Genomic DNA, 13,296 nt, shown 5'->3' with positions numbered 1-13,296 from the left:
ATATATTTTTTTTTTTTTTTTTTTTTTTTGCTCTTTTTCTCGTAAACGGTGCGGGTGTCGTTTAATATTTTCCTTACGCAAATTTTCACTGATGTAAGATACACATAGTTTCAAATTTTGTGTTCAAGGTTACAAATGACTTTTATCACCTGACCCATACGGCCCCACGAGCAATTTCCTTGGAAAACCATAAAAAAAAGGTCCCGTATGAGGGCTGTACGCGTCAAAGTCATAGGGCCGAAAAAACACGTACGGCCCTACTAGAAAATCGATGCGAGTTAATGATAAAACAAGTTTGTCGATGCAATATTTTGTTCTCTTCAGAATGAGAGATGAAAGTGAACATTCTGAGAGCGAATTTTACTCTCCAGGCGAACTGTCCGATGCAGGACTGCTTCATTCTCCAACTCACTCCGAAAGCACAGAAAGAAAGTCAAATGAAGAAGTTCACAACTATCTCAGAAGCCAACAACAAGGAAACAGGCGGTCAAGAAAACAACTTTTCCGGATGAACTGTCCTATAATTAACCTTTGGAATAAGCAAACAGTCTTGGGGTGAAACTTCTTTTAGTGGAAAGCATCAAAGAATTCATCGTGGGTCAAAAGCAAGAAAACCGGCAAGTCGCGAAGAAAACAAAGTTTACGATATGAAAGTTTTCTTGGAGTTTCCAGAGTTGTGAGAAGCGAAATCACAAACGTACTTTGTGTACAGTAGAATAAGTTGCCCCGCAGTTTCAACATCAGTGTTGTTTAATGAGACAAAAGGAGCAGTACGAGTGCGAACACAAGCTCATTACAGTACAGTTCATCCAGATAATAAAACTCGCTTGTGTTTAATTTCCACTACACAACAAAGCTAGCAAAGTCAGCAAACCCAGGCACTGTTTGCGAGAGCCAACACCGGTGTCATTGATATTCAGTTGCTGGTACTGTCTTGTTCAAGAGAATCCCGGAGGTCGACAAATCGCTTGAAACGACGCTGACATTTTCTTGAGTCTTCGGACGAAGAAAATTTGTGAACAATTTCAGTGAAGCTTGAAGCGAACTTTTGTTACCCCCTAAGTTTTTGATGGTTTTGACATATTGTTGACAGCTTTATGTCAACTTTGTGTTGGTAAACAGGTTAGCCAATCCCGTTAGCATGAATTGTAATTGAGGACTGACATTGAAAAATGAGAAAACGAGTCGTGTTTTTCGATGAATTGTGTGGTTTTTGTTGGACGTGAAGAAATAAATGACAATTTTTTTTCGTAGAATCTTAAGAGTAAATGTCAGTAAAAAACCAAACAATATTGTAGTGTTTGTAAGGTACATTTCGGTGCATCATACATAATATACTTAAGCACGCAATGTAAGTTGGGAAGTTGATTATTAAAGCAGCATGGCGGACTTCTAGATTGGATTCGTGTGTCGTATCCGTTCATTGCAATAATCCAGTTCCATCGGTTGTGGAACGTGACATCTGGCGACGAGGATTGAAGTTGCAACTGCCCAGACCATGGCGTCAATAAAGATAGACGATTTGACGAGTGTAAAACCCTTCGACCCACATGGTGAACCGTCAGGCGTGGGAAGGCGATGGCAGCGTTGGTTGAAAAGTTTCTCGATGTATGCCGACAGCAAAGGCTTGCTCATCGAAGCGGATAAAGCGGATAATGAAATCCAGAGGAGAGCTTTACTCCTTCATTCTGCCGGCGAAGCTGTTCAAGAAATTTTCGAAACGTTGACTGACACAGGCGAGGCGAAAGATTACGAAAAAGCGGTGAAGGCTTTGAACGATTACTTCATTCCAAAGGTAAACTCAACATACCAAAATCACCTGTTCCGCAGCATGGAACAACAGGACGGCGAAACTGTGGCTCAGTTCGTGACGCGATTGAGGCAAGTGGTCAAGGACTGTGACTACGGCGAACAAGCCGAAAACCAGATTCGTGATCAAGTCGTGCAGAGATGTAAATCACATGAATTAAGGAAGAAACTACTGGAAAAAGGTGAGAAATTAACCTTACAGCTGTTTCTTTCGACGGCAGCAAATCACGAGCGAGTTCAATCACAGCTGGAGAATATGGAAGGCCGAAAGGATGTGAATTTGGTCCGCGACAAGCAGGAAGACAAAGAGAAGGAGTCTGTAAAGCGAGCATGCTACAGATGTGGAAAAGTAAGACATTTTGGACGAGACTCTGAATGCCCTGCGAAAGGGAAAACTTGCTATAAGTGTGGAGGAGCTGACCATTTTGGTTCGCAGTGTAGAACGAAAACAGCCAAACCTCCCAAACCTAGACGGGAAGAGAAGACAAAAGGAAAGAAAAAGAAGAAGTCAGTAAGGTATGTGGGAAGTGAAAGAAATGAAGATGAGTATGCATTTACTGTGAATTCCGCTACATCTCCTGAGAAAATAGATGTGACTGTGGGCGGAGTTGTAGTTGCAATGCTGATCGATTCGGGTGCGAGCACCAATGTGATTGACAAAAACCTGTGGTCAAAGTTAAAGCAAGACAAGATTAAGTGTGTGTCGAGAAAGAGTGACAAGAAGCTTTATGCGTACGGCAGTAAACAGCCGCTGAACGTTCTAGGAACATTCTCAGCACTGGCAAGAGTAGAGGGGAAAGAAGTCGAAGCCGAATTTGTTGTTATTAATGGTGAAGGGGCGGCACTGCTTGGAAGAGAAACTGCCATACAGCTAGGCGTGTTGAAATTAGGAATCCGGATCTGCACTGTGACATCTAATGAGACGATCATGTCTGGTTACAAAGAAATCTTTGAAGGTGTGGGAAAGTTAAAGAATTACCAAGTTAAGTTGCATGTGAATCCAGACGTACCTCCTGTGGCGCAACCAGTCAGGCGCACCCCATTTAGTCTTCGAGACAAGGTTAAAGAAAAGATTGAAGAGCTGGTAGCCATGGACATAATTGAACCGGTAGAGGGCCCGACCCCGTGGGTTAGTCCAGTTGTAGTAGTCCCAAAGCAGAATGACGAAATACGCCTTTGTGTAGACATGCGAAGGGCTAATGAAGCCATTATCAGAGAACGTTATCCCATACCCACAGTGGACGAAGTGCTCCAAAACCTCAACCAAAGCACAGTGTTCAGTAAACTGGATTTAAAATGGGGTTATCACCAATTAGAACTCCATCCAGATTCCAGAAGTATCACAACGTTCACTACACATTGTGGTCTATACCAGTACAAGCGCCTTATGTTTGGGATAAGCTCAGCTCCAGAAGTGTACCAGCATGTCATTCAGCAATCATTACAAGGCTGTGAAGGTGTTGCCAACATCTCAGATGATATCATTATTCATGGGAAGAACACTGAAGAACATGACAGAAGATTGCAGCGAGTTTTGGAGAGGCTGAAAGAGAAGAATCTCACGCTGAATGCAGAGAAGTGCAGGTTCCACATGACCCAGATGGTGTTCATGGGACTGGTGTTAAGCGACAATGGTATTGGCCCTGCGGAAGACAAGGTAAAAGCGATCGTTGATGCAAGAGAACCGCAGAGTGCATCAGAAGTCAGAAGCTTTCTGGGACTGGCAAACTACAATGCTCGTTTCATTCCGGACTTTGCTACGGTCGCAGAGCCATTGCGCAGATTAACCAAAAAGGGTGTCCGTTTCGAGTTTGGAGAAGAGCAGAAGAACGCATTCAATGAGCTTAAGAGGAGGCTATCAAGTGCAGAAACTCTTGGTTACTTTGATAAAAATGCCAAGACACTAATCATAGCAGACGCAAGCCCGGTAGGCCTCGGTGCGATCCTCATCCAGGAGCAGCAAGGCAGGAAAAGAGTCATTAGTTACGCAAGCAAGAGTCTAAGCGATGTGGAAAAGCGTTATTCGCAAACGGAAAAAGAAGCCTTGGCTGTTGTATGGGCATGTGAACGATTTCATGTGTACCTTTACGGCATTGAATTTGAACTGTACACTGATCACAAACCGTTGGAAACAATCTACTCAAGCAGATCGAAGCCGTGTGCACGAATCGAAAGATGGATCTTGCGATTACAGCCATACAAGTTCCAAGTCAAATACCTACCTGGAGAGCAGAATATTGCCGATCCGTTGTCACGCTTACTGCATGCGAACGAGCAAGCAGAATCTTCATCAGCGCACAAGGTGTCAGATGAATTTGTCAGGTTTGTCGCAGTAACTGCCACTCCTCAAACGATGACAACACGTGAAATTGAAGAAGCCTCATCAAAGGACAGAGAGTTCGTGGAATTGCGTCAGCACATTAAAGATGGAAACTGGAAAGGTGATCAGCACAAGCAGTACATACCAGTATGTGGCGAACTGTGTGTTATTGGCAAGTTAATTCTTCGAGGTACCAGGATTGTCATTCCGAGCAAGTTGAGACCTCGAGTACTGAGCCTTGCCCATGAAGGACATCCAGGAATTGTCAGTATGAAGCAGAGATTGCGATCAAAGGTATGGTGGCCTGGGATTGACAAGGAAGCCGAGAGGTTTTGCAAAACCTGTCATGGCTGTCAGCTTGTAAGCAGTCCGGCAAACTCAGAGCCAATCAAGTCAACCCCATTACCAAGTAGCCCATGGCAAGATTTGGCTATAGACCTATTAGGCCCATTACCATCAGGAGAATCTGTCTTAGTCATCGTTGATTACTTCAGCAGATACTATGAAGTGGAAGTCATGCGTTGGACAACATCAGAGAAAGTCATAGAGTGTTTGGAGAAAATCTTCACCACACATGGACTACCTCAATCACTTCGAAGCGACAATGGTCCACAGTTCAGATCAGAAGTGTTTGAGCGGTATTTGGAGGATAACGGCATAGAACACAGGAAGACCACACCATTGTGGCCACAAGCGAACGGCGAAGTGGAAAGACAAAACAAGTCCCTCCTCAAGAGAATGAAAATAGCTCAAGCTGAGGGAAAAGAATGGAAGAAGGAAGTTCGCAAGTATTTGGTAGCATATAGGTCAACCCCTCATACTACCACAGGTGTGAGTCCAGCAGAACTCTTGTTTGGCAGGAAGATGCGTACTAAACTACCTGAATTGAGAGAGGAGAGTACAGAGAGTGAGATGCGAGACCGAGATGGCGAAATGAAAGCCAAAGCTAAACACTATGCAGACAAGAAGAGGAATTCCCAGGAGTCAGACCTAGCTCCAGGTGACAAAGTCTTAGTAAAACAAGAGCGCAAAAACAAGTTGTCAACACCATTTGCTTCTGAGCCTTATGATGTTGTAACCAAAACTGGGAACAGTGTTGTCGTTGAATCACCAGAAGGCATTCAACTTATGCGAAACACAACCCATGTAAAGAAGTACGAGGAAGCATCACAGAATCCGGAGGAAACAACTCCATTGTTTGATGTTGCTGATCCTGTAGAACCGGAAGCAGAACAAGAAAAACTGAGCAGCCCAGTTATGACGAGACCAACAAGGGCAAAGAAAACTGCCGGAAAGATTTAAAGACTTTGTTATGACCTGAGCGTCGTTGTTAAGGACTCTGTTTTGACTTGAATGCTATTGTTAGAGACCTTGTTATGACTTGATGTCATTATTGACTGTTACGGTTCAAAAGAGGAGAATTAATAATTTTTATGGCCAGCCGTTTTGTGAGTTTAAGTCGTACTAGGTTTTTAGTTGACTTTCAATTGTGTTGACATTTCCCTAAGATCATAGTGGTTATATCAAAAAAGGAAGGGATGTAGTGTTTGTAAGGTACATTTCGGTGCATCATACATAATATACTTAAGCACGCAGTGTAAGTTGGGAAGTTGATTATTAAAGCAGCATGGCGGACTTCTAGATTGGATTCGTGTGTCGTATCCGTTCATTGCAATAATCCAGTTCCATCGGTTGTGGAACGTGACAAATATGTTTACGCATAATGTTATTTATGTCGAGCCGTGACGGTCACGCAACGGTCCGTAGGTCTAGTTTGTGTCAAGTATCACCCCAGGGAAGAGAGGGGGCGTTCCCTCAAGGATAAAAGATATTTCTCTCGAGCAATTCGGCCTTCTTCCCTTGGCCCTCGTACCCTCGGTATCTCGCAAGGAAAAATTTTTCCCGTCCCCCCCCGCCCCCCATCCCCTGTTACCAGACATCGGTTAGTTCGATTACATTTAGTAATGTGGACGCATCTTTTTCGCCCCACCTTTGCTGAACAATGGAAATCCTGTAGATGTGTTGCTACAATTTACGTGTCCTGGATCAAATTAAACTCGGCACATTTGTGGCCAAATTCATCCAATCCATGTGTTTAGTTTTATTGCGCATTCTTTAGCAAACTAGTGCGACTTCAAGCGGAGTTAGCTTTCCGTAGAGTCATGCATCGATATACATCAAAGATTATTGAAAAAATCGCGGACACGGTCAAAAAACGATTTGGCTAATTTTTTCCTGTAGGTAGCCTCATAGTAAACAAACGGAAATGGGTTTAGATGTTTGAAATATGCACTTTAACGGGAATACACCGTTAAAAACTTTCGGGGGCTCAATTGCTCAAATTTCACCAAGCGCGATCCTGAAATTAAGCACTTTTCGGGCAGTTGTCATACGAAAAAAAATGTAACAGAAGGACTTTTCTAGCTATAGAAATGTAGAGATGGACTTGCTTTATTGATACCAAGTGATAGTTTTTGTCTCATGATATTCCTGGAGGAGCTACGTCTCTGTTAAGAGACGACATCTTCGGCCTTTTGAAATTAAGGCAAAAGTGGCCTAGAATAGCTTGGCAAAAATACATGTGGAAGTGTCTCAAAGTTTACAATAACACTACCAAGAAACCTTGAAAGATAGTTCTTTACGATTTGGGTTTTATTTCTTTGGGACCTTTAACTATCAAGAGATGACCACCGTCCGTATTTCGGTTGAATACTATGACGCCATAATGAGATGCATAATAATAAAATTAAACGTGTTGCACACAAATAACTGTTTTGGTCAGTTATATCTTCACTGGCCGTTGAAATGACTAGAAAAATATTAAAATGTCTACAACTACACTTGATTTTCATATACCGAGACAGGAGAAACACATTTCGACTTTTCCTACCCTGTGAATCGCGCCATAGTTCTGCATAATTCTGCACACAAAAGGTTGAATTGTTGAATCGCACACGACAGGTTAAATTTGCCACACAGCCGTTAGTTTACGTTTGCTTCGCATCCAGTGAACATGAATTCGAGCATTTGCATCCTTTTACGCTTTCTGCACTCGCCAGTTTCGAATATACCGAAAATCGTCAACACAAACTGGAGGATATTCCACAAGCAGTGGCGAGCTCGAGTGACTGAAATGCGATACGTAGGACTCTGCTGGCACGCAACGGCCTCTTGTAAATTATACACGCACCTCCTTTTGTAATCAGCGGATCAGTTATTCGTGAAACGTACAGTGCTCAGTTACTTGGAAGTCCAGGTACACTCCTGGACTAATTGTGTGAGTCGTGCGATGTATGGCTTTCCCCTCTTCCGAAGTGAAATATCAGAAACATCCAGCCCAAGGTCGATGCACATGTCTCTTAGCCTATCCACTCTTAAAGTTGTGAGGGTACGTTTTTGTCCAAGTTCGCAGATGTTAAGATCGAAAGATACAATCGGATGCTGAATGAATTTTCAAACCTTCCCGTGGATCGCTTTTCCGTCTTCTTTGCTCCCCTATTTGAAATTGGTCAGTTAAGAATTCGGTCTGTTTCTTTGTAAAACGCACCTTTTTCTTAATTGTCTTCAGGGCCCAACCCATTGGAAGAGGCAACAAGGCGTCTCTCTTTATTTGGACAGTAACTTGAACGCTTGGAATTTGACTGCATCCCTCCGTCAGCTTGTAAGAATATTCTCTTTTAGCTCTATCGTAGAGAGTTTCCTGTTCGAGCATCATTTGGTGTTTTCCAGTATCTAGGTGTGTCTGGAGGTTTGCAAAGCGACTGTAAGCTTATACAAATCCTTCCTCTGGACATGGGAAAAGCATGTCATCTGGCTTATTTTAACCAATACTGCTTCGATCTTGGTTTTCGTTTTCAGTTGAGAAATCTGCTTTGACACAGCTTTTCCTGATACGTCGGTGTCTCACAATCTTGAACGGCGGTGCGCCACTTGCATTCTGCGATGGGGGTCTAGGATTTCCAATTTTTCGGGCTGCTTCATGACTCCTTCGACCTTTCCCATAGCACTACTTTACCGGAACTCACATTGAATGCTCTCCACACTCGTACGCCGGTTTCGTCGTACTCAAAATTGTTGAGTAAGCTTATGCCATCCCATTTGATATTAAAGGTGCTTGACGGCTTGGCAGCAACATAGCTTGCTTTCACTCCTGTGGTTCCTTGGCCAGATTCAAGGGCTGTTTTGAGCTGTAAAGCGTTGATGACATCATTGCCTTCGTTTACGTACCTTCCAACGTCTCCTTTGATTGTTGCTGCTTTGCGATCACACATCCCCTTTCCACCTTGAGGGTCTGAGAGGTCGTTTCTTACAACAGCCACTCCTACGGCATCACCGGCCAGCTTAGCTGAGATGATTGAATTTCCGCTGTGATAACAGCCAGCATTATCTTGTTTGTAATAAGCCATTTCCAGGCCTGGAATTTCCTTTTTCAGGGTAGTGAGGCAGTCAAGCATTATCAAAGCCACAGTCACACTGTCTTGGGCGCAGTTGAAATACGTGAACAAGTGTCTGCGATTCAAGAAGTGCTCAGAACCGTCTGGCCGTCTTATGGTAACGCTAATGTGCCACGGCAATCCTCGCTTCGCAAACCAATCTGACTGTGCCTCTCGATATTTTCGGGGCGTATAATTCATTGCCCAGTCCTGGACTAACAGCACCGATCGGCTGGCAAGTTTGGCTAAAACTGAATGCTTTTCCTCAGCTCGGTGGACTGAACGTAGCTGATGGGCTTTCCAGCTAATGATATCACCCCTTGCCTGTTTGATGGCATGCAGCATGTCAGCTTGATCTTCTGCTGACGAGAGCGCAATTGAACACTCATCTTCTATGGTACGCATGACTCCCTCTATTTCATAACACTGCACACATGACTCATTGTGCATGTGGAGATGGTCTCAGGAGCCCCAAAATTCTGCATTGCTTGGGTCACTTAGTGCATAAATTCGACAATGATCGGAAACCTCTGAGGCCTCCATCGCATGTAACTAAAAAAAAAAGGTAAAATGACAACCGCGTGATTAGTGCATATTTGCAAAGCAACGCATGCGCATCGACATTTCAAAAAGATTACTTAAACGATTCTCAGCGTTGTATACGTGTGTGTAAGCATATAACAGTGAATTGTAAACTCTTGTTCATGAATTAAGCATCAAAAAGACTTGGAAAGAAAGAAAGAGGTAGCCGTGTATCATGGTAAGAAGTCTACTACATCACTTCCGCAAAAGCAACGCATAATTATAAAATATGCCCCCACCTTGTAGTCGCCCTTTAGGTACTGCTTCGACAGACGAAGTTACTGCCTAATTTCCCTCGCCCATTGCTGAGTCTTGCCACAGTCAACAAGGTTGTCTACGAGTTTCTCTAAATGATCAAATGCTTCCGCTCCTTGTGCTGAAAAGTTGTCAAATCCTTGCAGAGACTTGCGAACAGATGAAGTACACACGGCCAAAACTCTCTGTAGGGTTCTCTTACTCGTAGGCTCAAAGTTGGTTTCACAGCAGTATTGTTGATACTGCTGGACAATGCGCTCTGGTATCATTGTTCTGATCACATTGGGTGTTTTTATGACCTCGCCAGTTCACAATTTCAGAAGTTTTTCCCCAAAAGGAACATTTTGAATTGTGTGTAGACTCGTTAGAAAGAAACAAAATGGTCTAATTTTACAGGTTCCATCTCATTCTCTTTTTCTCCTGGTCTGGAAGAGGAGCAGCTCATCCATGTAACATCCTGTGGCGTCGGGCAATGTTGTAGCGATAGCTAGTAACGGCTGGAATAAACTCTCTCATCTCCTTAAGGGATAACTTATCTGCCATCAAAGAGAGTATTTGTCGTCTTGTGCTCCAATGTTGCGCGTTCAAGTAGCTCTCAGCAAATGCACTAAGAAGCTCCGTTTTTTTTTCCCTTCTGCCTTCGACCACTACCAGACTCTCTCTGCTCACAGCATGACGATCACAAAGCTCCGTCAACAGTTCTTGCGAATTTTCAGGCGCCAGGACATCAAGCAATGCAGATATACATTGTTGAGCTCTCCGTAGATATCTGCGTTTAGTACGCTCGTGCGCTGTATTCCATGGCACTGATAACGTGTGACGTACTGGACTGACGTCTCGAAGCTGTATGAAGCGATTTAGCTGCACCTGGGACTCGTTATCTAGACTAGAGCCTTCATCACTCTCTTCGGAATCTTCTTGCCGAACAAAAAGGCTCTGCCGTCTGGATGTGGAACCTTCTGGCAATGATTCATCACCAACAGTTACAGGACAAGTAATGGCTGGAATATCAGAGTCACTCGCTTGTTCATCAACCTGACGAAAAAGTGAACACATTGCTTTGAATGGCTTCAAAATGAGATCAACCGAATGCACGGGCGGAGTGTCGTGTATAAAAGCGCAAGTCGCATGCGAGCTGGAAAGTAATTGTCGATAGTTGATATAATTCACTGGTAACCTATCCTGGTATCTTTATCCAGTTACTACTCAGTATTATTTTCCATTTGGAACATTTAGAAAAAATGTTGAGAAGCCATATATTAATTTAAAACCTTTATTATTTGGCTGTATTCTGGGATGTGACTGGCTATCCGGGTAGGGCACGCCTTTCCAATTCTTGTGCCATGTATGGTTTTGCCCAGTCGTTGACGTGCGGCAATGGTGGCGTTTTGAGCATGCGCATGCAAGTTATCCTGGACACGCCCTTCTCCCGCGTGGGTCGAACCCCTGAACAGGGCGGAGAAGGGAAAATTCAGAAAATGCGTTAAGGTTTTCCCCTTCCAGTAACTATATTGGAGAGAAATTTTTCATAAACACTTTGAGGAAACTCACCAAACTTAGACCACGTAGACCTTCTGTGATGTCTTCCGCACCTCCTGAGGCAGCTAAGTCCGGCGATTCTAACTGATTTTTTGTTTTTGCCAGGGGCTGTAGACATCGAGAGAGAAAGAATTAATTAATTATTTTCTACTTTACACATCCCCCTTGAACCAATAGCTCTGAATGTGGCAAAAGAACAAAACTAGCCCAGGCAAAAGCCCCACAAACCTCAAATTGATTACGCATTCTATATTTTACCTTGTCACAAGTCATTCTTTTACGTTCCTTTCCTTTTTTCCGAGCATTGTTGGAAGGAATTCTAATATCTGTGAATATTTCAATTCGAGTGTTCCCCACGCCATTAATTACTTTTGAATAAGTCTTGAAAGAGGTGAAAATGCTGAGCAAACGTCAGTGTTTGAAAAAGATTCCGACGTAAAAATATTTGCAAAAATCCTGGAAACTCGTGAGACATGAAAATAATTTTGCTGTTAAACTTGGCGTTATTTTACGCGGCAGTGAAGTGATTTGAAGTTAGGATATGAAGTCTGTGATTCCCGCCAAGTACCCTGCGTGAAATGAGAAGCTATACGGATGTATATCCTTGCATAAAGTGAGAATAAACATTGTAATCGCTTACCTGATCCGACGGGTACGAGGTTTTTCGTAAGTTCGAAAATTTGTATTGAGTGCTGCAAAGTAATTCCCCTTTCTGCTGCGGGTACTTTTTCAGATTTCTTTTTGTGACCGGAGACATCCCAAGGCACAGAACATAATCTACTAGCTCTTCTCCATCCGATTCCAAGGTTTGATCGATGTAACGGGCAAACGGTCATTTCCGAAAAATTGACGGGCTTCACGAAAATCCCGCTTCTTGCTAAGATAAGTGCTATCTCTGTCTCAACACCTGAAAACTGTAAAAAACGCTTGTGGCTTCTGATATCCTTGCTACACGATGGCAGCGATACTGTCTGAGTGGACGGATGCCTTGCGCGTTCCTCTGTACCACAAACGCCACCAACAATGTCAAGGAAAGAACAAGACATTTTTTGTTTCTACTGGAGTTAAAGCAGCCGTTATCTTTATTCCTATCACCGACGATTATTACGCTTTTGCTTTTCGTTTACTTTCGTTAACTGGTTACATTTGTTTCCCGTGGGAAAATTAAATCGTTATTTTCGTTCCATAAAGTTTTTACTGTACGTTTTAAATTTGTGACATTTGTAAAGTCTGTTTCTTTGTTGTATTTTTCTGTTCATGACGGCAATATATTTGTTTAGATTTTATTCGTGAGGCAGAATGTATTGTTAGTTGATCTCGTTACGTGACAGATTATCACATGTCACGCAGTCGACACGCAGACAGGAACCTGAGCAAATCGCTAGCGTTGCCTGCCGTGTTGTACGGGATCTTTTATGTGTGGGAAGTCAAAAAAGCCAAAATTAGGATCAAATTAGACTAACCGAAACTGTGTTGCGAGACGCAAGTAACTTTTAGAGTTTACTCATCACCGGCTCAGTGGCTTCAATCAGCCGGTCGGCCCCCTTTACACCAACTTGCAGAGAACAGTATTTCGAAAGTATCTTCCAAGCGGCATAATAAGGGTCTATAAAAGATTTCTAAGGTAAGGAAGTATTGATGTCAAAGCAAACATAACAAGCTAAGTGCGGCTGCGACTCAAACAATGTTTTGCTTGTGTCATTGCAATGTTGATTTTGTTCATTTCAATACGGCGCCATTTACAATTTTACCGAAGTTTGGTTGGTTGTTGTATTAAAACAGTAGAAGATACCAGAAAAGTGAAACGATGAATTTGAAGACCCACCTTATAAGCCCTCGTGATAGTATTGCTGGAAATTTTGAGACACTACCACATGCATTTTTGCCACAATATATTAGGCCAGGTTTGACGTGAACTAAAAATGGCGAAGACGTCTTCTGGTAATTAACCCGTGGTTTCATCAGGAAGGACACGATACAAAAAATATCAGTATATCTTGGTAAAGGAAGGCCAACTGTATGTATTTATGGCTAGAGAAGTCCTGCTGTCGCATTTTAGTTCATCTAAGGACAGCCTGAAAACTGCATAATTTCGAGCTCGCACGCACTCATTTTCGATCATGTAGTTCATAACGGTTTATTCCCGTCAAAATGAATATTTACACAAATTAACCTCATTTCACTTTAGCTAGTGCCTATAGTTACCTGTAGACAAAAAATGGGACGAAACGAATTTTTGACCATGTCCGCGATTTTGTTATTCTTCTTTGACTCTTAGAGACATCCACTCTTAATTGTAGTTGTTCCACGCGCGGTCGTCTGATGTTATGTAATCGCGTCCTCTTTACGTTCAAACAG

General features: G+C 42.9%; 1 protein-coding gene across 1 annotated transcript; it reads right to left on the bottom strand.

Annotated features, from left to right (window-relative positions):
* Positions 1–7,767: 7,767 nt before the first annotated feature.
* LOC149111859 (uncharacterized) lies at positions 7,768–9,094 on the bottom strand. The gene has a single exon (XM_089289454.1). The coding sequence runs from the start codon at positions 9,010–9,012 to the stop codon at positions 8,107–8,109; it is 906 nt and encodes a 301-aa protein (XP_089145580.1). The 5' UTR covers positions 9,013–9,094; the 3' UTR covers positions 7,768–8,106.
* Positions 9,095–13,296: the final 4,202 nt, after the last annotated feature.

This window comes from Orbicella faveolata, unplaced genomic scaffold, assembly GCF_042242905.1.
Source record: "Orbicella faveolata isolate gen_17 unplaced genomic scaffold, um_ofav_v1 contig_2, whole genome shotgun sequence".
In the NCBI taxonomy this organism is placed as follows: domain Eukaryota; kingdom Metazoa; phylum Cnidaria; class Anthozoa; order Scleractinia; family Merulinidae; genus Orbicella; species Orbicella faveolata.
Note: the sequence above shows the minus strand (reverse complement) of the source record. Positions and strands in the feature narration are given on the sequence as shown.